At 33.3% G+C, this 22,909-nt stretch overlaps 1 protein-coding gene and 1 long non-coding RNA gene across 3 annotated transcripts in view; one reads left to right on the forward strand and one right to left on the reverse strand.

The window, feature by feature from the left end:
• Positions 1-22,909, reverse strand: part of LOC135129199 (C3 and PZP-like alpha-2-macroglobulin domain-containing protein 8) — a 331,377-nt gene that overhangs the window by 13,769 nt on the left and 294,699 nt on the right. For both annotated transcript variants that reach the window (XM_064056315.1, XM_064056316.1), the window contains 7 exons: positions 14,916-15,061; positions 14,563-14,790; positions 9,465-9,693; positions 8,666-8,816; positions 5,651-5,806; positions 2,905-3,126; positions 2,602-2,815 (listed from right to left, as the gene is read on the reverse strand). In XM_064056315.1, the coding sequence (XP_063912385.1) occupies positions 2,602-2,815; positions 2,905-3,126; positions 5,651-5,806; positions 8,666-8,816; positions 9,465-9,693; positions 14,563-14,790; positions 14,916-15,061 (1,346 nt within the window). The remainder of the gene's footprint in view (positions 1-2,601; positions 2,816-2,904; positions 3,127-5,650; positions 5,807-8,665; positions 8,817-9,464; positions 9,694-14,562; positions 14,791-14,915; positions 15,062-22,909) is intronic.
• LOC135129196 (uncharacterized) lies at positions 18,387-22,309 on the forward strand. Its single transcript, XR_010280526.1, has 2 exons — positions 18,387-19,028; positions 19,275-22,309. It is a non-coding gene; the product is annotated as an uncharacterized LOC135129196 (long non-coding RNA).

Below are 22,909 nucleotides of genomic sequence, written 5' to 3' on the forward strand. Positions count from 1 at the left end.
AGTTTTTTCTTGATGTTTAAAACATGATTAAGAAAATTGAAAAAGAATTATTTTTAATTGTATTTTCTAAAAAAACAAACTGAATTCTAATTTTTAACTTCATCAATTGCAATTTTTAAAACTATTTGGATGTAAGTATTGTTTTTTTTTCATAGTAGTAAATTCCCTTTTAAGCTTAACTGGTGTCATATACGTAGAGATTGTCAATGACATCCTTCAGAACCATCATTATTATGCCAAAATTGTAAAAAGTCAATAAGCAGTGAAGGACTGAGAAAGTGTCAGTTTTTCTTCTGGCCAATTGATTGAAACAATGTAAGGAGTTGGCAGTTTCTTTTACATGACGTGTAATTTACATCCTTTTATCTTCTTTCAACATTTTATGGAATTTGTATTTATTATTCACGTCACAAAGGAACAATTTCAAACAAAAAAAAGGCAAATCTCATGGGCAATGCAATTCATACGAGAGTTTGGGGCGATGTTGTCAAGTTGAGCCGAATTGATTCATATCATTGAACTTGCGAAGAAGTCGTATATCAGTCGTGAACGATTTGTTATGGATACTAATTTTAGAAGTTAAAGTTTAATCCTGAATCTTAATATTTAAATCAGGTTTGGGTCATACTGACATCTACTAGATTATCTTTATTCTCATATTAATTACCAGCATCTAGGATATTTCGAATTTACCTTAGTATGTACATACGGTTGTGGAGTTTTATCTGGGCACCTGTATATTGTTTGCATAACTACTCATTTGCATCAAAAATTTTACACGAATTGACATTATGATGTTAAAAAACAGAACTCAAGGTTACAACGTATTATATTTCATCGTACACGTAAGTTAGGAAATGAAGTAGTGTAAAGTTAATTATAAATTAGTGTTTGGCTTTATTGTAACTAAATATTTTAACATAAGGGCGATTTTTATGTGGAAAAACCTACCTTATAAATCGACTTGCGAATTTAAGCATTTAGTTACACACACTGAATTCTATCAAGCCAAAGAAAATCACCTACCTCCCAGAAATCTATCAAATAAAGCATTCACCAAATGAGGTGTAAAATTAAACCAGAATTCTTTCGAAGGCATTACAGCATGGTAGATTAATGATCAAAAAGTCTAAAGTTACCCAGAAATAGATAACAATTAAACTGATTGATGGATTTAATAGTAATGATTTATTTTCTACGAAATATGAAACCAATTATTTATAGGTTGTCCATAACAATTCATCTCATGTCTGGGTCCCCAACTTTACTAGATTGATGATGTGGTGAACTTTGAACGCCTGACATTCTTCTAAATAGTTACATCGATCTTGCTAATACTACGTTCCAAGTTTCTCAATTCCTTATTCTCTAAGAAGCTCTACAAGGGGATTAGTTTTTGAAATGTTCATATGTCTTTGGGTTAAATACCTTTTAATGGAGCACCCTGCGCGAATGATTAGCTACTAGTGAATAGTAAGTATATTACATTTAATATCTTTAAAATTAAAACTATTATATCAATTAAAAAAAATTATACTAATATATCTTCATTCCTTTTACAAACACAACTATAACATATTCTGAATAATGCATGTAAAGCATAATAAAGTTTTCAGAATAATTTTGCTTGTAATATCAGTATTATATTATTATTATTGATAATTAATTGTTTCCATTTGTTTACAAAAAAGTTTTTGAAAGAATCGTAAGAAAAATACTAAAATAAATAGACTACATTTCTTTTAACGGTCGAAAGATTTAATGTCAAGTAATACAAGTCCACAATTTTTTTTTTCGTTACTGTGTGATATTCTGAACCATGAATTTTTTTACAGTGTTATTTCTGATACTTACTTATAATTTTTCTGTAAAATGCAGTTTTGGTGGATCTTTAAAAAAATGCCAGCTGTACTTAAGTTAATTGGATAATATTAAAAAATGAGTGTCATGTTTAAAAAAAAAATAAACAAACATTTTTTAGTAAACTTCTCTGGTAGTATTGCACATCTAAGTGAAATTTTTATAATATAGTTGAAACGCGTCGACAATGTATTGCAATTTTCAGTGTCGTTGGATATTTTGTTTGAATTAGTATCCAGACATCGAGTGAGTGTACGGAAGATGTTTATTCTTGTCGAATGCAAGTACAAAAGGAATATATAATAACTTGTTCTAGTGATGTATACGTAAAGTAATAATAGCAAGATGTGTTGGTATTTTGTTCTTTTCATCTAAAATTGGTAGTGTTGCATATTTAAAGCTAAAATTGTGAAATAATCTTTTTGTTAAAGAACAGCGCCTCGAGGGGTCTGCGTCAGTTTTGACTTGACGTTGTACTAAAACCATCTAGAAATTGCTCTTTATCAACAGAAATATAATATTAAATTAGGGATGACATTTTTGCTTTCTACTTAGTTAACAACTGACATTTCGCTAACCGAAAATGTAATGGTGTTACTTGTGTGCGAGTGTTTTTGTTGAAACGTTCTAAAACGAAACAAATTGTTTTATTTTATTTAAGTTAGTTTTCCCGACAACAAAGCGAAGCAGCAATTTCGAGCTTAGTCTTGGCACAAGCGGACAAAAAGCTAAAAGGTTCACCTGAATTCTGCGGAGCTTCCCCAAGACGACGCAAAGCCCACTTGTTGTATTTTAATCTTCTTGTCCATCCTCCACTTGAGTAAAGTATTGTTGTGGGGAATCGACCCGTTTCCGAAGGCTATAGTGTTCTTCTCCCACGTGATCCAGAATGTGCACCATTCATCCTCGGATAAGATTCCTGGCGTTTCCACTCTTGTTAATTGAACTCCGTAGCCTAAAGTGGGGCATTGTTATTTAATAATCTGTACAGGATGGACATAATCCGAAATCAATTTTCTTAGAAGATCGGGATATAAATCTCACCATGTTTTCCGCGGCCTATCCATGTAATCATGTTGTTCACATCGCCAATGGTTAAGCGATACATCTTATCAGAAGGGGAACGGCTTTCAGCGAGAGCGATGTGAATTGGACCGATTCGCTTAGATACTCCTGCTTTCAGCTCCAAAACTATACCCTCGTGATTGCGTGGGGCCGCTACCCATTCATATTTATATTTGTCGGCTGTGGAAATTACCAAGTTTTCTGCAAATGAATGAAAATTGCAATGCAAGGTTCCCGAAGGGTTAAAGAACTTTATTAAATGAAAAGTCTCAAATGCAGATAAATTACCAACTCAACTATGGAAACGAGGCAGTACTGTGTGGAAGCATAATGTGTTTCAGGTTTTGAAAAGAAGATCACTTGGAAGTATAGTCTTCCAGAAGTTATACGTTAAAAATCTATTTAATATGTTAAAACAAATAATAGTTAAAAACGATTTTTGATAGAATACCCTTTCTTCTGCCAAAAATGATAAAAAACTCTATTTTGGTTGAAGACTATTTGCTAAATTGACCTCATTAGAACCACGCTCGGAAAGTAAAAAGGAACAAAATTTGTTGCCATTATCTTAGAATGGTCATTAATATCTACATTTTTATGAGAGAGTTCGTAAGGTAGCTCTCTGTAAAAGGTCAGAATGTTTCAATTAAGAAAATTAACTTCTTGTTAAGGCTTACTAATGATAAAAATGAATTCATCAATTGTGTAAAAAGAGTACAGTTTGTTTTTGGTTTCTTACTTCAACACCTACAAGAAGAGGAAGACGAGTCGTGAAAGTAACTGAGAAAGGTGAAAATGTAAAGACTAACCCTTGTAACCATTAAGTAAGTATATAAAATAAGTATTAATAAACACTGCATGTTGAAGGGACAAAAGTTGTAACAAGGTTAAAGAATTTAGCGCAACAAAGTTGCAAATATTGAAGAAAAGAGAGCGCAAATTAAAAAAATGGTCGAAGGTTATTTCGACAGAACTTCCCTCGCCTTTAAAGTACAGTCGAACAAAAATGAATCATAAAATTTAATTCTGAAAATTATACTTATTTTTTCATGATAAACCCTATAAATTAAAATAAAGATATGTGTGGACTGTAAAATACAGGTAAATGAGTCTTTTATGCGTATCTTTCAAGTGAGTTCTTCCCTAACAAAATTTTGTGATTATGTCATCAACATTTTATCAAGGACACGTATATCAAGTTGAATGTATACTCACATTTTTGGGAAAATAGGGTGAGCCGCTCTTAATTTGATAAAAAAATCAATTTCCTAAATTTATTAATTGTTTTGCGTCACCTTGTATAACTAATATTAAAAACTATCAATCCATTGATATACCCCAAGTTTTATAATATTTTGTGTATTTTAGATAGCATTTATTCATCAAAATTTGGAGATGATGTCATTAATTTTTTTTGAAGGGGTAAACGGATAAATTTTGATTACGGATTCATCACGCTTACAACAACCGTAACATGTTTGCAAGATTTCAGAGCATTCGGTTTTTCAATGTCAAAGTTAAATCCTAAAAAGTTGTTATTTAATTTTGATTAATTTTTCTAAAATCTGGATGTCTATTCATAAACTAGAAGTGCAGGGCTATCTTGAAAGCAAATACGACATCCAATTACGCAATACGTCACTTTAACCTTGTAGCAACACCGCTGATACTCGTAGAAAAGGTTGCAACACAATTTAAATTTTTTGCGAAAATTTGGATGCCTGGCGGAAAATCCGAAAACAAATTCATTAACAAGTACAGGAGTATTTTATTTTATAAAATTTAAATCTTACTTACTACAAAAAAATTTAAGAAGATATCTTTACACTGGTGGTATGGTATTATCAGACAAATTTCAGTTAGCATGATGTTTCTAACATACATATAAAATTTGACAATAATCTGTGCGGTGATAGACAAACAGACAGACAGACGGAAACGGGCACCTTTTTTTCGTACACTTGTCATGACACATCGAGAAAATATGAAAGTAGCCAGGCTCGATTACAATACTTCCTTAACTTATGCTTGAGTAGCAAAAAGAAGCGATTCTTGAATAGAACTCTCACATGTTGAACGAATGTAAAGGAATGAGAGAATCGAGTGAAAGCATGAAGGCGTTGAATAAAAATTGGCGGTTTAAAGCGGATGATAAAGCAAAGGAACTGTTAGGTAAAGGGACGGATATGAAATGTGTAAACCCTTAGTTGTGTTGTGCGTATTAAATACACATATCACAACTCCTTTAGATTTTATTTAAACTTGAAAAGCAAAAGAAAATTTGTTCTCATATATCGTGAAACACATCACAACACATTTTTTTAATGTTTTTACAAGTTCATGAAGCCTTTTATTTATTGAAAGATATTTTTTCTTGAGTAGCGATGTACGTAAATTTTAAACCATTCTATATGGTGATTTTTCATGGTTTAAGGTAAGTATCCCGCAATTAGTCTACATACTGATTATAACTATTAGTGAAGATAAAATGATACAACAAAGTTTAAACAATTAATTCTAAAACTAATATAAAGTAAGTAAATTAGCATTTAATACAACAATATTGAAATTGGTCTACAAAATAATATTTTCGACAAAACCTTTGACTTTCACGCGGGGTCAAATGTTTAAGCAATTTTTTTTTAATGTAACTAGATTTTATCCATCGTGTCGCAGTTACGTAAAGTAAGTATTCTTCATTAACATAATAACATAAGAGACTTACCGTTCGCGCAAAAGTAAGCACTCTCCGTGTCTGTTCGCACAATTCCTTCGGGATAAACTTTAATTGTCGCTGAACGAAGAACAGCTCCTGCCAGAGATGTGTTCCCTGGTTTCTCTACACCTTCACAGGAAGGACTGGTGTAACCGTTAACTTCAACTGAAAGAAAACAGCGTTTACTTTAATTTTACAATTAAAGTAAAAAGAAACCGTAAGTTATTTTACTTAAAGTTATTGTCTATTTATTTTATATCTCTTGTGTGGGTGCTAAATTTTGTAATTGTTGATGAAGCGGTTTTTGCATAGGAACGTTTTGACAGGAATGCTAATTGTTGTTATTATTATAAGATTTATAGTTCGTTCTCAATTATAGAAATGTGTTTACATCAAAATGTTTCCGCATATATGTAGGCACTTTGAATTAGGACAAATACCTATTAGTAAACAGGTACATATTGAACTTTAGATTTGTTCGTGTCTTTAGAAATTATCCATTGCAAATCCAATTATGAACAACTGACTGACACTGAATCATTTAAAAGTCGTTTCCTTGTTTAGCTGGACTTTTTACTTCTTGGTATGGTTGATACAGGACTACATGTAACTACATGAAATAATGATCTGAAATCAAAATCTCCGTTAAATTATTTAGCGGCAAAATGTGACCTTTGCGTATATTGATTTAGCAAGGGGTTTATATTTGATGTTAACTTGAAAAATGTTAGGCTGACCTTTGTTAATGGCTCGGTATTCCCACGGAAAATTGAAAATAAATATTTTCCAGATACCGATAAACGGCAATTAGCCCAAAATAAATTAGAAATGTGGATAATTTTATTTATCCCAAATTATTATTTCTATATCGAATTTCACCTGTTACACATTATTGTCAATGGTAACTGGTAACTCCAGACGTAAGAATTTTCTCAGAGTGGTTTTTCATTTCACACTTACTATTCTTTTATGGTTTAGGTACTCCTCGTTTTTGTATTCTGTCAATGTTAATCAGTTGTTTTGATTAAACGAAGCCGTGTCTCTTTTAAGGTGTGTGGATCACGTGGTGTACTTATAATTTTTCAAGACTCGTATTGATAGTGTTCTTCTGGATGATCCGCATAGATTTCTGCGGAACCAAAATGGGAATGTGATCTAGGGTAACATTTTCTGTAATATGTAAAGTTACATAGTTGCACGTATTTTTGGTTCATGGAAGAGCTTCCTGTCCAGGAGACGCTGTGATCAACTTTGAAGGTACAATAAAAACTTTCTTCTACGAGTAGAAGTGTCACTTCCCTCGAGAAGGTAAAAATTCCTTGCTGTGAGTAGAGGTGTTAATCTATTTATTAGAACGTTAATCATGGATTAACTCATGGTGAAAACCCACTTACAAGAAGACGCCCTCTACCTTCCCACTTAATTTGCTGTTAGCATAATTCGGTTCAATCTTATACCGATTTCTTGCTGAGATCATGTGTTTTGACAGTCATCAACTAGTTTCATCACCGCCGCTTGTTTTACTATCATAAGTGCTTTTCCGCAATTAGCTCATTGCAGCTTCCTCCATCACCAACTAATTTAAGCTCCTAATTGGATTACTGCAGCAGTCACCACTCGTAACTAGTTTCAGTTCGGAAATAATCAGGCTCCTTCCATGGTCTTCTTCTCTTACAACAAACTTACTTTCCTTAGTGTTGGCATACTAGATGTTGCTATCAGAGTCTAACAGGACTAGATTTTGTTTTGGACAGAAATTGAAAGTTATTTTTTCTGACAAAATTTTCCATTTTCTGTTTACAACACAAGAAACTTGGCCTATTTGATCGAAATTAGGTTCAACAAACTTTAGTACCAGATTCAGTGAGTTTTTACTTCCGTTAAGTGACTCGATTGGGATTTGTATTTAAGGTGGCTTAATCTTCTATGTGAAAATCGAATATCTCGCAAGCACTTTTTGGGTTTACAGGTTTTTAACATACCTAAGTTGTTTCGGTGACGCGCCGGACGCTCTTAGACTACTACATCACATTTTATTCGGCTAGACAGACAACCATCACAAATACAGAGAATACCCCTGTATAGACAAAAAAGATCTTGAAATTTCCGGAAAGAATTTCAAACTACACAGAAGCTTCGACTGTGGCGAAAAGAGATTTTTTATTGAGATATACCTATGGATATGGTTTAACGTTTAAGGGTTAGAAAGGTGTGAGGCTGGTCCCAATCTATGTTATTTGGGCTGGTGGAATAGAGCAAACCACGCAAAAAACTGGTGCCCGAGATCCCTGAAATTTCAAAAACGTTGTCGGTCCGAACATCAAAAATGACTGAATAGCACAATATAGGGCGGTTCACATCACCATATAATCGTTGGCATTTACAATTATGTCATCTATATTTTTCAAGCATCATTTCTTTGCTTATCATAATGATTGCAGCATATAAATGTACGAGACTACGATATTTATTAACACGTTGACTCCCACACATATTCTCGGAGATATAAATAACTTGTGTTCCAACTGATGCCAATATTTTTTCATTGCGGTTAGCGTCAAATCTACATTTTCTAGCAATTTCTGTCGTTATAAATATGATCCAAAGGCTCATTTTTGCTTGAATTTTTTTTGTATAGAAAAATTGTACATATCGTTGGCGACATGTAAGGCATACAATTAATGCAACATTATTTCTGTGAGGCACAAATCGCCTAGGATATGTATTGATGACATTGATATGCGAGTTTTAACATGTTTTTATTACGGCTTGATTTCGTTCTAAATCAGTAACTTGTTATTGTAACTTCAGAACGTGCAAAGCTAGAAGAAGATCTAGTTCACGAAGAAGCAGCAGATATTGTTTTTTTTTTAGAACCAATTTAGAATTAAAATGTATTTAAACCAGTTCAATAAGCAATACATGAGAATAAAAGTATCTTACTAAAGTTGTATCTCAAAAGCGTGTTTTTTTTTATTCGAATAGCAAGTGTGACGTTTCTAACATTTACAACATCAAACTTACCTGTCATATTTTTTAAACCTGGCGTCGTTACCAAAAGCCGTACTACCAAAGACGTCGCACCATGTGGTCCTAATCTAAGTCTTTCGGTAACGTAAAGTAATCCGTTACTTAAAAACTGTGCACCTTCGCTTAAAGCCAAGAGAGCGGTTACCTGTGAAAGTTTGGTTATGAAATAGAAAAAGTCTAAAACTATCAGTTATAATTAGAAAATGTAAACTGAAAAAAAGAACATGAAACAAATTTATTAAATTATGTGATAACAAAAAAGTTGTGAGCTAAATAGCGTCACACGGCGGAACAAACGGAAAAGGAAGTAAGAATGAAATCCTCAATAAGTAACACGATCTTAGAGATTTCCAAGGTCTAATAGACAAAAGGAACGTATCCATTACACGTAAAATGAAAGTTCTCTATGTATTTGGAAGCTTTTCATAGCTTGAAAAAGTTCTGTTCAATACATCTCTTCACAGGATGCTTTAATTAATAAAATCGAAAACCATTCGCTTACACAGAAATTCGATTACATCTTTTCATTTGTAGTTATGTCTGGGAAATTAAATATCTTACCGAGGACGTTAAAACTTGTGTTAAATTTAGCAGCATGCATGAAATTATCAACTTATAATAAAATTAGTGAAACTGTTATAACTAGTTTTGAGTTAAGTAATAACTGAATGAATAATATCCACTTTCAGAGCATTAGGTAAATTAATATTATTAAGGCCATAACAATCGATTCCTATTAAGTTGTCAAAGCTTAACTACTAATAGATTGTAAGAAATGTTCGAAACCACTTACGTCCATACAGGAGTTTATGTTATTTCCAATCTTAATGTCGACTTCCAAAGTTTCCCGAACTCTCAAACTAGGAGGTAAATGGAATTCCGCCTGTAGAGGTCTGAAAACTTGGACGTTCACGGACGAAGAAAATCGTAGCCCATTGCTAGACACAGTTAAGGCCCACAGAGACCATTTACCAGCTTCTTGAGGCGCCGAAATAGTCAGTCCAGTGGACGCAATTTCTGACCTGGAAACGGAGAAATAACTCACTGAAACTTATTGCGGTTGTTCTCGTGCAATATTTATCAAGCTGTTTTCGGGATAGAAAAAACTGGATTTGTTACGCGAAAATCGGATCAAACTACTTAAAGTAATTGGTAGGCATTCTAATAATTAATGTTTGCACAAATTTAAATATTGTGCTAAATTGATTTTTTTCTAATTTCCAACGTTAGATGCACCATTTCGCAAATATTTAATTAGTACATGTTAAACAAGTTGTAAAAATGCGCCTGAAAATGATTTATGAAAAATATTTCAGTCAGAGTTTTGAACGTATTGTTTCTTTAAATTATAAGTAATAAGAATGTTTTTGGTTATTTCATTGTTATATTTTTCTTTACCATAAACTTTTTCAATCACGTACGGCATTTGTGCATTTTCTTCTTTCTAAATGTTGCGTGATTTATAAAAAGGAATTAGAGTTGAATGTGCCTTTAAAAATTCATTTGTAATTCCACTATTTAAAAGTTTAAATCGACATGTTTGACGTTATTTAATAAATTTTAATAATTTTACATAAAAACATAACAGCGTGTTTGTAAATTTACAGAAGAGAATATAATCTAAGGTCTTGTTGCACAGGTAACTACATCTCTTTTGGGTCGATAAACATGGTGATTTGAGAACGAACCCATTTAAAGAAATTTTTAATAAACTTAAAACATCTTCTTATCTCGGTTTTTGTTTTTCATAACAAAATCAAATCATATTACAATGCTGATCAAATCAAGGTGAGTTACAAATAACACCCGGTTATATTGAGGAGCTCAGAAAGATATGTTCGACATTTAATTGACTGATGTTTACGTATATACATTTTTGGAGTAAATAAATCTATCAATTGCCTCATATATTTTTTTATTTTTGTTCAGAAATATGATCTTGATGCCAACTAAATAATAAATTTTTATTCTTATGAAATATAATATAAAAGGAAAATATCTGTGTATATTTATAATTTTCATATTTTTATCTTCTTGTATAAGCATCCGACAAGGGGAAAACGATACTCTGTGAGAAAATAAAGATGGTGAAGAGGTAGCGTCATTATTCCGTCCAAATTAATTTTAGGTTGTTTCTACCATAATTTCTTTAAGAACAGCAGAAAATGGCGCTTCGGGCTCAAGGTCGTTGGTAGCTCTAAATTAGAATGCAAAAAATAACAACTGCAATGCGTGGTCCCAAAAAGAAAACTATAAAACTGCCGAGAAAGGTCGCATAAAAAATAGATTGAGACTATAAGTGTGCGGTCATAAATTCCCTCTTAATCAGAAATTCGTGGCATGTCCTCAACAAAACAGATATATCATAGGAGATACAGAAAGCTACAGTTAATAAACGCGTCCCTACATAAATCCAAAGACACATGTCGCCAAATTAAACAGCGCTGCCCCCAAGAAGGACGCTAAATCCAAAGGAGCGTCTACAAGAGAATTACAGATGTGTACCATAGACGGATGTGGTCCCATAAATTTAAACGCGCTCCATTTAATGCTTTAATCGGGCACATTGGGTTACAAACATGCGATGGGTTGCTTTAACTGCATTACGTTCGAATAAATTCTGTCTAAACAGAATATCGTGACCAAAATGTGCCTTAAACAGAACATCGTACAAGAAATACTCAGGCACCTTTATGTAGTTCGCGAGTGACTAGGACTTATGAGATCAAATTTACAGCTTTCAATTCAAAAAAGTGATCACTAAAATACCACAAACGGCGGGATGTGACTTATCCAATGATCTTTTCATCTTCTAACGGGAATCTTTTTCCGACAGAAATTTCGAACGAAATTACTGAATTTTCCCGTTTTTTACTCATGCAAGTGTAATAATTTTTACGCCTTGACTTAGAATCGCTGACTGCCGGATTTGTGAAAAATGAAAACCACTTTCGCCTGTGAGAATAATGATGCAATTCGTTATAAGATTAAATTTTTGCTAACGTAATGCCGACATTTTAAATTGAAACTGCCAAGACCAAGAACAAACTAAAATAAGATAAGAAGTCACGATATTACAAATCACAGGAGTGAGCTTTCGCTTTCCTTCACCTTTTCCGGGTTGCGTAAAAAGTAAATGAGAATAGAATTAATCTTTTGTCATCCCACTAAATTATCTTTCCGGCGCCCACACAAAGAAGTTTATCCTCGGATGGCGCATCTTTATTCTCCATAAGTGTGGCGTTATCAGAAGTAATGTATACCTTACTACAAAGTAAAAGAACAATTAAAGTTATACATTTTTTGCAGATTTTGTTAAGAAGTTGAAAATAAAAACTGACATAAGTAAGTCGTCTGATATCGAACTTTTTGCCAAAAAAGTTCTAATGAATCTATTGTATCTTGCAATAGTACATTACCTCGAACCGTTAACTGTTTTTGTTTAAGTTATTAAAATGAAGGTAAAACTTTGGACGATCAGAAAGAAAACGTTGGTTAAGATTTAATAACAAAGTGTAGTGAATAATGAAGTATAAATCTGGAGCAGTGAATGTTGTGTTTGAGATAGAAAATGGCATGTTATTGTGGATAAAAACTTAAAGTATGGAAAGATGTTTAGTTTCAACAAATATATCGTAGCAGCACTCAATATTATTAATTGATTATTGATTAACATAACATTCTAACTACAATGACGCTAATGGTATTGGTATGTTTTTTTGATTTTAGCAATAACATAAATATGACAATTTCCGACGTCTGCCATTCTTGCAAAAGTAATTTCATTTGTTTTCAAAGGAGTACACTCCAAGCAGCAACTTGTAACAGTTACAATTTGCGGTTAGGAAGAGTGCCTGATATCAATTAAAATATTTCTAATTCAAATGTGTGACGTAGCTGTCACGTAATAAATATATTTTATTTCGAAAGGCCTTGTGCAGAATTTTAGCACAAAATAAGAGCACAACTGCGGTATAAATAGGTTGCAACTATTTCTTGCCTTGTGCACTAAGTGCTATAAAGTGTTGTGCAGTCTGAATAAGCTTTTATTTCCTTTTTAGATTTTTATTTTCCGAGCGTACGTTAAGGAAGTACTCTAATAAGGTCGTTTTACGGAATGTTTAATTTCATTGTGCTAGACGTTTCGCATTGTTGAAATACGAAAATATCAGTCTCCTGTTTTTGCCTGTCTATCGTCTGTCGCTTGAAGATTTTATCAGACAAAAAGTCTCTGATTATTGGCGAAATTTTAAGTGGAGAATATTCTCTCTGTGGTTAAGTGCTAATACACATTTTGACGGTTCAATTTCACCAGCAATTTGATATCCTCATTTAAAAATTTCCTTAAATAGAGCTCACTTAAATTTTTTGTTGTAATATAAGTATTCCTTCGTCTATGGTAAAATAATGTATCCGTTTTTTTTATTAGAACGCAACAAGTAAGTTACAGTGTTACAAAATAAAATTTGTAAAATGAAACATTACAGTATTTTCGAATCGACACATTACACAAGCAAAAAAGGGATATATCTAATTTTCTTCTAGTTTTGAAATTACTACTATTATTTATTAGGGTTTTAATGTATATGTCACTATATCTTTATATCTATAAAGCTTTATTTTTTTAGTTGTAGTTTAATTATCCATCCTAATTATTTACTTTCCGAGCGTAAGCTAGAGGAATATTTTAAGAGAATAATCCAGCGAACGGCCACGTGTTTTCTAAAGGTTTCATCACCTCTAAAGTATGAAAAAGCTCGTTTGCGTTTGTCTATCGTCGCCTATCTGTCGGCTGTTTGTCTCCCTATCGTCTGTGGAAATTGTAATAGATAGTAAAAATCTGAAAGTACTGTACAGAATGTTGTGTACTAGAAAAATTATCACCCGCAGCTCCGCTTGCGTGGATTTTGCAATTACGACACATTATTTTTCACCCTCTGATAGGGTTAATATGGTCACTCCCCCTCGTGAAAACCCGTTTAACTTAAAAACTAACGAGACTCTCGTACAAATTTTCATCCTCTATTTTACTCCCTTAGGGGTGGAATTTCTAAAACTTCTTTCTTAGTGGGTGCTTACATTACAAAAGGTACCTACTGTCCAAATTTCATGGTTCTAACTTCAGTAGTTTAGCTCTGCGTTGATGAATTGGACAGTCTGTTAGTCAGGACCACGACGGTGTATCAGGACAAAGACTTTTATATGTATAGATAACTACGTAAAATTTATCTGATCATTCCCACCAACAATTTGAAGACGTTATGTCAAAATTGTGTGGCGTATAGACCTGTATTGACTTCATACCCTAGACATTCAGATTTTTGGAAAAAAGAAACCAAAATTATATAACAAGACAATTTATCTTACAAAATGAAAACTAAATAAATATTTTTAAATCTAATTTTCTAAACGTTTTAAGATTATTAACCACAATTTGCAATAACTGTAAAAATGTCTCTTTACCAGTCTTTCCTGACTAGTAGCGTTTTTAATTAAATTATTAATTTTTATAATCTGACATATCTGCAAGTATTAATTTTTGAATGAATGACATAAATATTAATTTTTGCCAAAGATTATCCCATTAACATTAATCACATACATATTTCACCCAAATATACATCCTATCAATAAATCACGCCCAAATCTACTTAGTTTACATACAAACTGGTAATTAAATTAGTTACAAAATGTTGTTAAGCACTGCTTAATTCGGTTATTGTTCAGAACCTGCTGTTAAAACCATGGATTCACGAGTTCGAAAATCCCACTTACATTTTTCCTCAGTTATTCGGTTTAAATCGTCGTAAAACTTTGTCGAGCAAACTCTAAATTAGATTTATTTTCTGCTTAGCGCCCGTTAATAAATAATTACGAGCAAATTTACTTACGAATAATTAAAGCACTTCCAAAGCCAAAGTTGATCGAATGGGGCGCCTCCCACCAGACTTTCAGGAGGTCTTCTCCGGTTGGACGGCCCTGCACCCGAGCCTCTTTGTCTGTAGGACACCGCCGATATTCCAGAATTGCCTCTTTTTACGCATTGTCGTTGAAAGAACGAAACTCCCGCCTCCAGGAAGTCAATTTCTCCGGCTACCGATGCTGGCTCTCTTTCTTCGCTGAAAGAAATCGAACAGAATGGAAGAATAAAATCGAATTTATCTACTGTTCCGGATGTAATGCGTCATCATTTATACATCGGCGGTCGGTGTAATAATTCCGGTTAGTAAATCATTAATCTTACCTAATTCGAGGATCGAATTTAATGTCTCCGTTTCCTCCTGAACGACCGCCTAATAGGCAAACGAGAGACGAACGTTCAGCCACCACTTCTAAATCCAAAGACTGACCCGGTAACCACCACTCTCGCTCTTCTAAGTTTACGTAAATCTGTGAAACCACGATTAATGAAACATCTAGTTTACTTTAATCAATCAAAGGCTTGTTAAAGTTGATGAATTATTGCGAATTGCTCCGTTTCTAATTATAGTAAGTAATTGTATTGAGAGACGATAGCAAACAGAATTCATAGTTTTCAATATTTTTACATCTTGTAACTCAGTACTTTTTCTTATTTGTAGCTATCTTTGTTTTTATCTTCCAATTTATTAAAATCCCGAATTTCTCATATATTTTGCTAAATGTGCGAAATATATGCAGTTTGGATTTTGAATTTCTACAAAGCTTTTTTTGTAGAATCGTCTGGTCGCTGTTATTTTTTAGAGATTCTTGACATATGGGAATAATGTTCAATTTCTCTGATGGAAAAGATAATATATAATAATATAATATTTACTTTACTAACAGCGTTATTAACATTGCTATCTTTTGCAAAGTGCTGAAACTGAAATTTGTCACTTCTATCGTGGGCATTTCATTTCGAATAAACAAACATTTAACATTTAACGTTATAAATAATTCAAGCAACAGTTTGTTTAAGGGGTATTTTTGGTTATAGTATTTACAAGACGACTTTTACATTTGTGCTCTTAGTATTATTAATTTTGTTCATTTCGATGTTCGTTCGTTATAAATATAAATTTATACAGGGTTATGATAAAGTAATGCACAAAATTCATAAAAAACGCAGCATTTGTTTTTGAAAAAAATGCAAAAACATGTCAACCCTTTCATTTTACTCTCCATCTTTTGACATATGTCAAAAAATTTTACGTCAATTATGTAAAAGTTACGACGTCATCAACAGACGCTATAATTTTAATCGGATTATTTGATAAAGCTTATTTTTCTACATGTGAAAATGTAGCTTGATGTAGGGGTTGCATAACAAAAAAATTGGAGACAATTAATAACAAACGAAATAAAAATGAAATGAACATGAAACAAAATGAAATCCAAATAACTTAAAATTAAAACAAAAATCTGTCAAAGATAATCGCTTTTGTCAGTTTCTTAAGTTGGTTTAATAAAATAAAGAATATTTTTTGGCTGTATGTAATAAGGTAGTTTCTGACTTGTAAACAAATATGTTTTTTTGTTTGTCCATACTTCTGTCCAAGTCGCATAATAATGGCTTGTTTAGCCGAAAAAGAACGTAATGATAGTACATAGGTTATGACGATAGGCTTCGGAGCCACGAAGAAGTATGTGCTTTGTTCAACGAAGTACATTTTGGACAACCTCCTATCGCTGGAAGCAGTTAGTAGAGTTGTTGCAAAATTTCATCACACAGGAAACGTGAGAGATGTTCCAAGATGTGAAAGACCACAAATAAACGATAACACCAAGTTGAATATCTTGTTACCATTAGAAGACAACCCCCATATAACAACAGCGGAAGTGACTTTACAAGAAAATGTTAGTCAGTCGTTTGTGGTAAAGTTTGTAAAAAAAGAGAAACTGCATGCATATAAAGTTCAACTCATCCATGAACTATCAGAAGATGATCCTGACAGACAATTCGAATTTTGTGACAGTTTCATGAGACATTGTGACGGCAATCGCAATTTTTTAAATACTGTCGTATTTTCGGATGAAGCAACTTTTTCGATACAATTGTCGTTGTTACTGGGTTTGAGAACAACCTTATTGGTTTCAAACGGCACACACCCAACGTCCCCAAAAAATAATGTTTGGGTTGGAATAATAAACAGAAGAATCATTGGCCCCTACTTTTTTCACGGAAATTTAACAGTAGATCGATATTTACATCATCTTAGAACGGCAGTGCTTCCGGATCTAACTACTACGTTTCTTGATTCAGATAATAATCTACAAAATTTAGATCGCAAGATTTGGTTTCAACAAAATGGGGCACCACCCCATTATGGCGTAAATGTAAGGATTTTTTGGATAATCAATTTGATGGAAGGTAGATTGGAATGGCCACCTAGGTCTCCGGATCTGACATCCTTTGATTTTTTTATGGGGGCAAAAAAGTAAAGAGTCGTGTTTACATGAACATACCCGATAATTAAGACGACTTGAAAGCACGAATTCGTCATGAAATGACTCGTTTAAATCCCCAGAGTATTGAAAATTCCGTCAATCAAGTCTATGGGTTTGTGTCAGACAGTGAATGGGGATAATCTATATTATCCCCATTCAAACTATTATCCTATCTATATAGGATAATAGTTTGAACAGTTCCTGTACTATGAATTTTTACTCCAACGTATTGTTCACAGTTTATTTAATATTTATCAATAAAATCAAGTTTATTTTGTTTGTTATTAATTTTTTCTTTTTTTCTTTGTTATGCAACCCCTACATCAAACTACATTTTCAAATGTAGAAAAATAAACTTTATCAAATGATGCAATCAAAACTATATCTTTCTATTTAAAAAAATCACTGATGACGTCATAACTGTTACAAATTTGACGCAACATTTTTTGATATATGGCAAAAGATGGAGAGTAAAATAAAAAGCTTGTCATGTTTTTGCACTTTATTCAAAAACAAATGTTGCGTTTTTTATGAATTTTGTGCATTACTTTATCATAACCTGTATATGATTTATAGCTATTAATATAACGAGAATATTATGCGATTTATAATAGTCGAGGACGTTGTCAGGTGACGAGGCGCAGCCGAGTCACCTAGACAACGTCCAAGACGGTTTAAGGGGTCTATTTTGTAATTTATCGCTCCAGAACGATCTCGTTCCCAAACGATAATCGTTAGAAGCAATCGTAAAATCAGTTTAGCGAGATTGTACAAATTTCCAATTTTATAAACACTATCGTAATCGTAAAGCTTTGAAATCGTTAGCGGAACGATGAATCTAATGTTTTTAGAATCGGTAGTATTTAAATTTGTGTAGCGTCTAGATTACGTTGTTCTCTGTTGTGACATGTGACATTTGTTTTGCTACTGATTGAAGTTTGGACAAATTTGTGAACTTTATAACATGTAAGTAAACAATAATTATAAAAGAAAAACATCAAAATAATCACACTAACACGAAATTCAGTTTACAATACGTTCACGGGAGCAGTGGAAAAACGTAAAAGGGCCCAGCGTATTACCCAAGAGTAACATGAGTTGTATGTGGAGGAGTTAGAAGGTAATGTAGATTTTAGGGCCCAAAAGTTCGTAGCGGACAAGCCAGATCTTTTAGAAAAGATATGGGAAGGGTTGGTAGCAAAACTAAATTCTGTGGGAGGACCACAAAAAAGTGTTCAGCAGTTCAGAGAGGTATGTGTAATTAATGAACTCACTCTTTTAAAAAATGTGTACTTTACTATAATTTATCGTACAACTATTAGCAATTGTTCTGCTTACATCAACACTTTGGTTATGACAAAGTCAAGATACATAGAAAGAATGGTACACCGACTTTTGACATTTGTAATGAAAACAGTTTACTCAATTTTAGGGTCCAGATGAAATCTCACCTAGATGGCGCCAGCGTAACGGGGGACTGTCAGTGTTGACATTTGTCAAGTATGGGTGCTGTCATCGCTGTCATGCTGTGTTGGTCGTTAAAAAATAACGTGTTGATTATGTTATTTTTGTGATTTTTTAAAGTTATATCTGGTTTCGTCGTGATTGTTGCGTAAGATTTTGAATGAAAATTACCCGAACAGTGAATGTTTGACGAAGAATAACGCAAAAGTTGTGCGATTAGTGGGGTTGTTTTTATCTTACGCCAGTCTGTTTCCAAGAAACGCTGAAAATTGTTTACTTTGGTACTGAAGTTATTTTTAATCTAAGAAATAAAACAACGGTGTTCTGGGATAACTGAAATCGTTCCTCATGCATATTTTAACGTTAAATTCAATTTTAAAACATGAATTACCAAACAGATAACTAAATGTCGAAGAAAATCAAAGAGAAAACAAGAAATAAGAAAGTAAAACAAAACTAAATTAATAAATCTGGTTGAAAAAAGGTAGTCATAATAATTTCATACTAATTTCGCTAATTTGGCGTATTTCTTAGAAGTTCTATTATCAACGCTTCTTTTCCTGCTTTCTTTTTTGCATGCAAAACTCATTCTTAATATTAAAAATGAAAAAATAACTCTCTTAGTTAAACTAAATTTGTGTTGCATGCACCCTATAAAATGATTAATTTTTCGTTTTTCCAATTCATGAAGGACGTCTAGTAGTGCATTTCGTTTCACATCTGATTTCAGAGTTCCGCCAATCACAGCTTCTACTTGTTCTAGAAGTGTTAGCAGTTCTGAAGATGGAAATATTAAATGCCCTCTACTCTTTAAGGCGATGAACGTATTAAAATTTTCCACGCCGTTTCCGATGATGGTGTTTTTGCAGTCTTGACATGCTTCAGACTTATATTTTCGGGCAAGGAACCCACAGACGTAAGCGAACGCTTCTTCGTTGTCCTTGAAATTGATCTCTCTTCCAGCTGAGATGTCTTCATCTAGAATTCGATCCAACTGAAGGTCAATTTCTTGCTTTGTATTCGATAAACTCTCTGATGAAATGCAGTTTAGGATATTTTGCTTATCATTTACAAGAACTTCAAGCATATTGCCACCAGTAACATTACTACCTTTAGGTGGCTTTACCAATGAATATAAAGACATCAGTCTAAAGATCTGGGCGATTTGAACTGATTCAGCACAGTTATTTGAGCCACCACAATCACGTAGAAGTCCAAAAAAATGTTCTAATGGATCCTGGTTAATCCGTGACGTCATTAAATAAGTGAAATTTAAGGTTTCAGTGCAATATTTTAGTAAGTCGAGGGTTGTGTTTATTGTGGCCCTCAAACCATCTGCAGTATTTTTAGTCAAAAAATGTTCTTGGTCAGCACACGATTCCCACAAATCTAAGTATATTAAGAAGTCTTCTAACTCCTCATACTGTGGTGACTGTAATCGCAGCGCACTAAAACCATTACTCGAATTCAAGATGTCAGACAGCTTGTTGATGCGTCTACAAAACTCTATTGTAGCTTGACAATCGAGAAATCCAGGTATATTTTTACTGTTTAACATTGACAGAGCATCAGCAACGGTACCACTGAATAACTGAAAGGCATAGCGCGTAGTCATTTTTTCATGGTTTTGTGGATCAACATGTTTCAGTGTTAATTTGGGTGCCAATTTAAATTCAAATTGAGCGTCATATTCAATTAACCTTTGAAAATGAACCAGCTGAACATGACCTGTGGGCACGTGGAATTCTTTTTTGGCAACAAGTCTATTCCTTAAGCACTTTAGCAAATGTGGAAAGTCTGAACACATCCTCAATTTTCTAACATCATTGCAGGGATGGATAACCCATGGAGCCTGTGGATTACCTGCACCCAAATGCTTCCACATTGATCTATTCCATGTCGCTCCATCAGATGTCACCACATCAATAAAGAGTCCAGCTGCTTCACAAAGAACTATTGCTTCCAAAATTAGTTTTGCCTGAGTACTTCCACATACATTTCCTTTTGACAGGAAGCAACCGACTGCCTGCATATTTTTTCCGGCAAAGGATTGAAACATTATGACTAAAACATGGTCACCTAATTGGTCTCTTTGAGATATTGGAGTGTAATCACCCAAATCAACAAAACCTAATACTTCCAAGCGATTTTTGTCAAAATGTTTGCTGGGTGTTATCTTACATTCATCTACCATTAAAGTACCATGACGTTCATATTCAGGCATAGAGTGACACTTTACTTTTAGTAATTCAAATAACTTTGTTTGAAATCCGTAGCTGCTGTCAATGTTTTTTATGTATCTAGATATTGTGCTTGGTGCAGGTAGTGGAAGTAACTCTCTGTTCCGTAAATGGCGATATAGCTTTGGACTTTTTATTCTTATCAGAATACAAGAATATATCCAGTCTTTGGTGTATCTTTTCCCATTAGTTTTTTGTGTTGCTGTATTCAAACATGTTTGTACTACCAATCTTTGATTTTCAGGTAGTTTAGATAATACCTCGCCCATGTTGTTTATTTTTGCCATCCTTTTGTGCAAACTTTCTATTACATTTGTTTTATCATGTAGTTGTCTTTTCAAATGTACGTAGTTCTTTTTCATTTTTCTTTGCTTGTTCGCAAACTTTTGGCTATGGCCACTGAACGAAAAATTTTTTTTTAACAAATTTTTGCGAAACAGTGCGCAAGATAAACAGCGTCTAGTGTTGTTTCTTGTATTCTCCCCATTACAGTTTTGGCTAGTTTTGTTTCCTATTCCAGTACCGTGACACAAAGTTACTGCATCCACTTTTTTGACCAGATCAAGAACATCTTGAAAGTTCGTGAATGTGGTATCGATCATGCGGCAAATATTATTCAAATATATTTTTGAAATTTCTCCTTCAATAACGATGGCTTTGTCTATTCTTGGGACGTCAGTTGTTACGTGGCTTATAATAATTTTATCTGGCAGTTGATGAATACCCCATGTGAGAGGCAACAATTCACAAATTTCTGAATAATTGTTTCTCAACATACTGAGGGTATCCGAGGATAAAGTTTTGATTGGGGAGGAACGTGATATAGGGTTTCTCTGTGTGGATGTATCGTTTTCAGGATCTGCATTACTGAAAAAAAGATGCGCGTTTTTATTTATTCACATACGTATATGTATTTCAACGAACTCATTGTAAATTTTAAATATTGACGAATATTATGTAAAAATCATCAAGAATGGCAAAGATGTCTCCTTTAGTGTAGCGTAACTAAAGTAATTTTCCACTTTTTGGACATGACTCAACCAAATGGTAAGTCATGAAAAGTGAGGCTGTTTAGAAATACATACCTATATATCGATAGCATTTCAACTGGATGGGTTTTATTGCTCCTAGGATATTGTTTAATAGGATGGGTACTCTGGTAGGAAATGTCATTTTTGGTATTGGTATAACCGAAGTTTACAACTGGATCATCCGGTGTGGAATTTCTTCAAATAATATGAACGGCAGGCTATTAGGATAAATCAGGATATTTTATACATACATATTTCCTTGTAGTGGTGGAAATGGATAGGTTTGTTCCTTTTTGGGGCATTTAGGAAAAGGATGTGTGGAAACACAGGAATTTCCAGTGCTTGCACAACCTAAATTTATAGTCGGTATAGCATCAGGAGTTAATGTTCTTCGAACAACATGTTCATGATCATAGTGTATTCTTATATATTTGTTTTCAAAATGCTGCATACAAATATATGTCTTGGGAATAAATAAAAACCCGGCAGCTTCAGTCCAGACTTTTATTCTGTTTCCATCCTATAAATAATCATATTTTTGAAAAAAAATGGTCTAAATAGTGTTAGCTGTTATTGAATTGTTATTTACCGCAGGAACCCGAAATAACGAAATATCGCGACTGAGAAGTTTAATATGCCCACAAAGAACACATTTTTTCATTTTGAACGGCTAGAGAACGGCTCCCTTTTACAATTTGTGGTGTTTCTGCTGCAAACACGCTGCAAATTTCAAAAGCGTCTATTAATGTCAACTTTGACAGCGCATTTGACGGTCCCTCGTGTACTACTGCGCCATCTAGTGGAAAAATTTTAAACTAACATCTGGTTCCTACTTTTGGGTATCAATTAATGGCGGAGTCGGTATACCATTCTTTCTATGTATCTTGGACAAAGTGAACATCTTGTTTAGTCATGACCAATCAATTATGAGAACTGAGATGTTTAATCTTTATAAATACTGTTACACAATAAACCATAACCTCTGTGTTTTTTAGTACACCAAGAATATAACATGAACACTCTAATTACAATGTACTGCCTGGTAAGTAAACGTCACTGTGTGTTCCAGAGATTTGTAGATTGGAAATTCAATG

The sequence above is a fragment of the Zophobas morio genome, unplaced genomic scaffold (assembly GCF_036711695.1).
Source record: "Zophobas morio isolate AGI-343-1 ecotype UQ-CSIRO unplaced genomic scaffold, CSIRO_AGI_Zmor_V1 ptg000014l, whole genome shotgun sequence".
Taxonomy (NCBI): Eukaryota; Metazoa; Arthropoda; class Insecta; order Coleoptera; family Tenebrionidae; genus Zophobas; species Zophobas morio.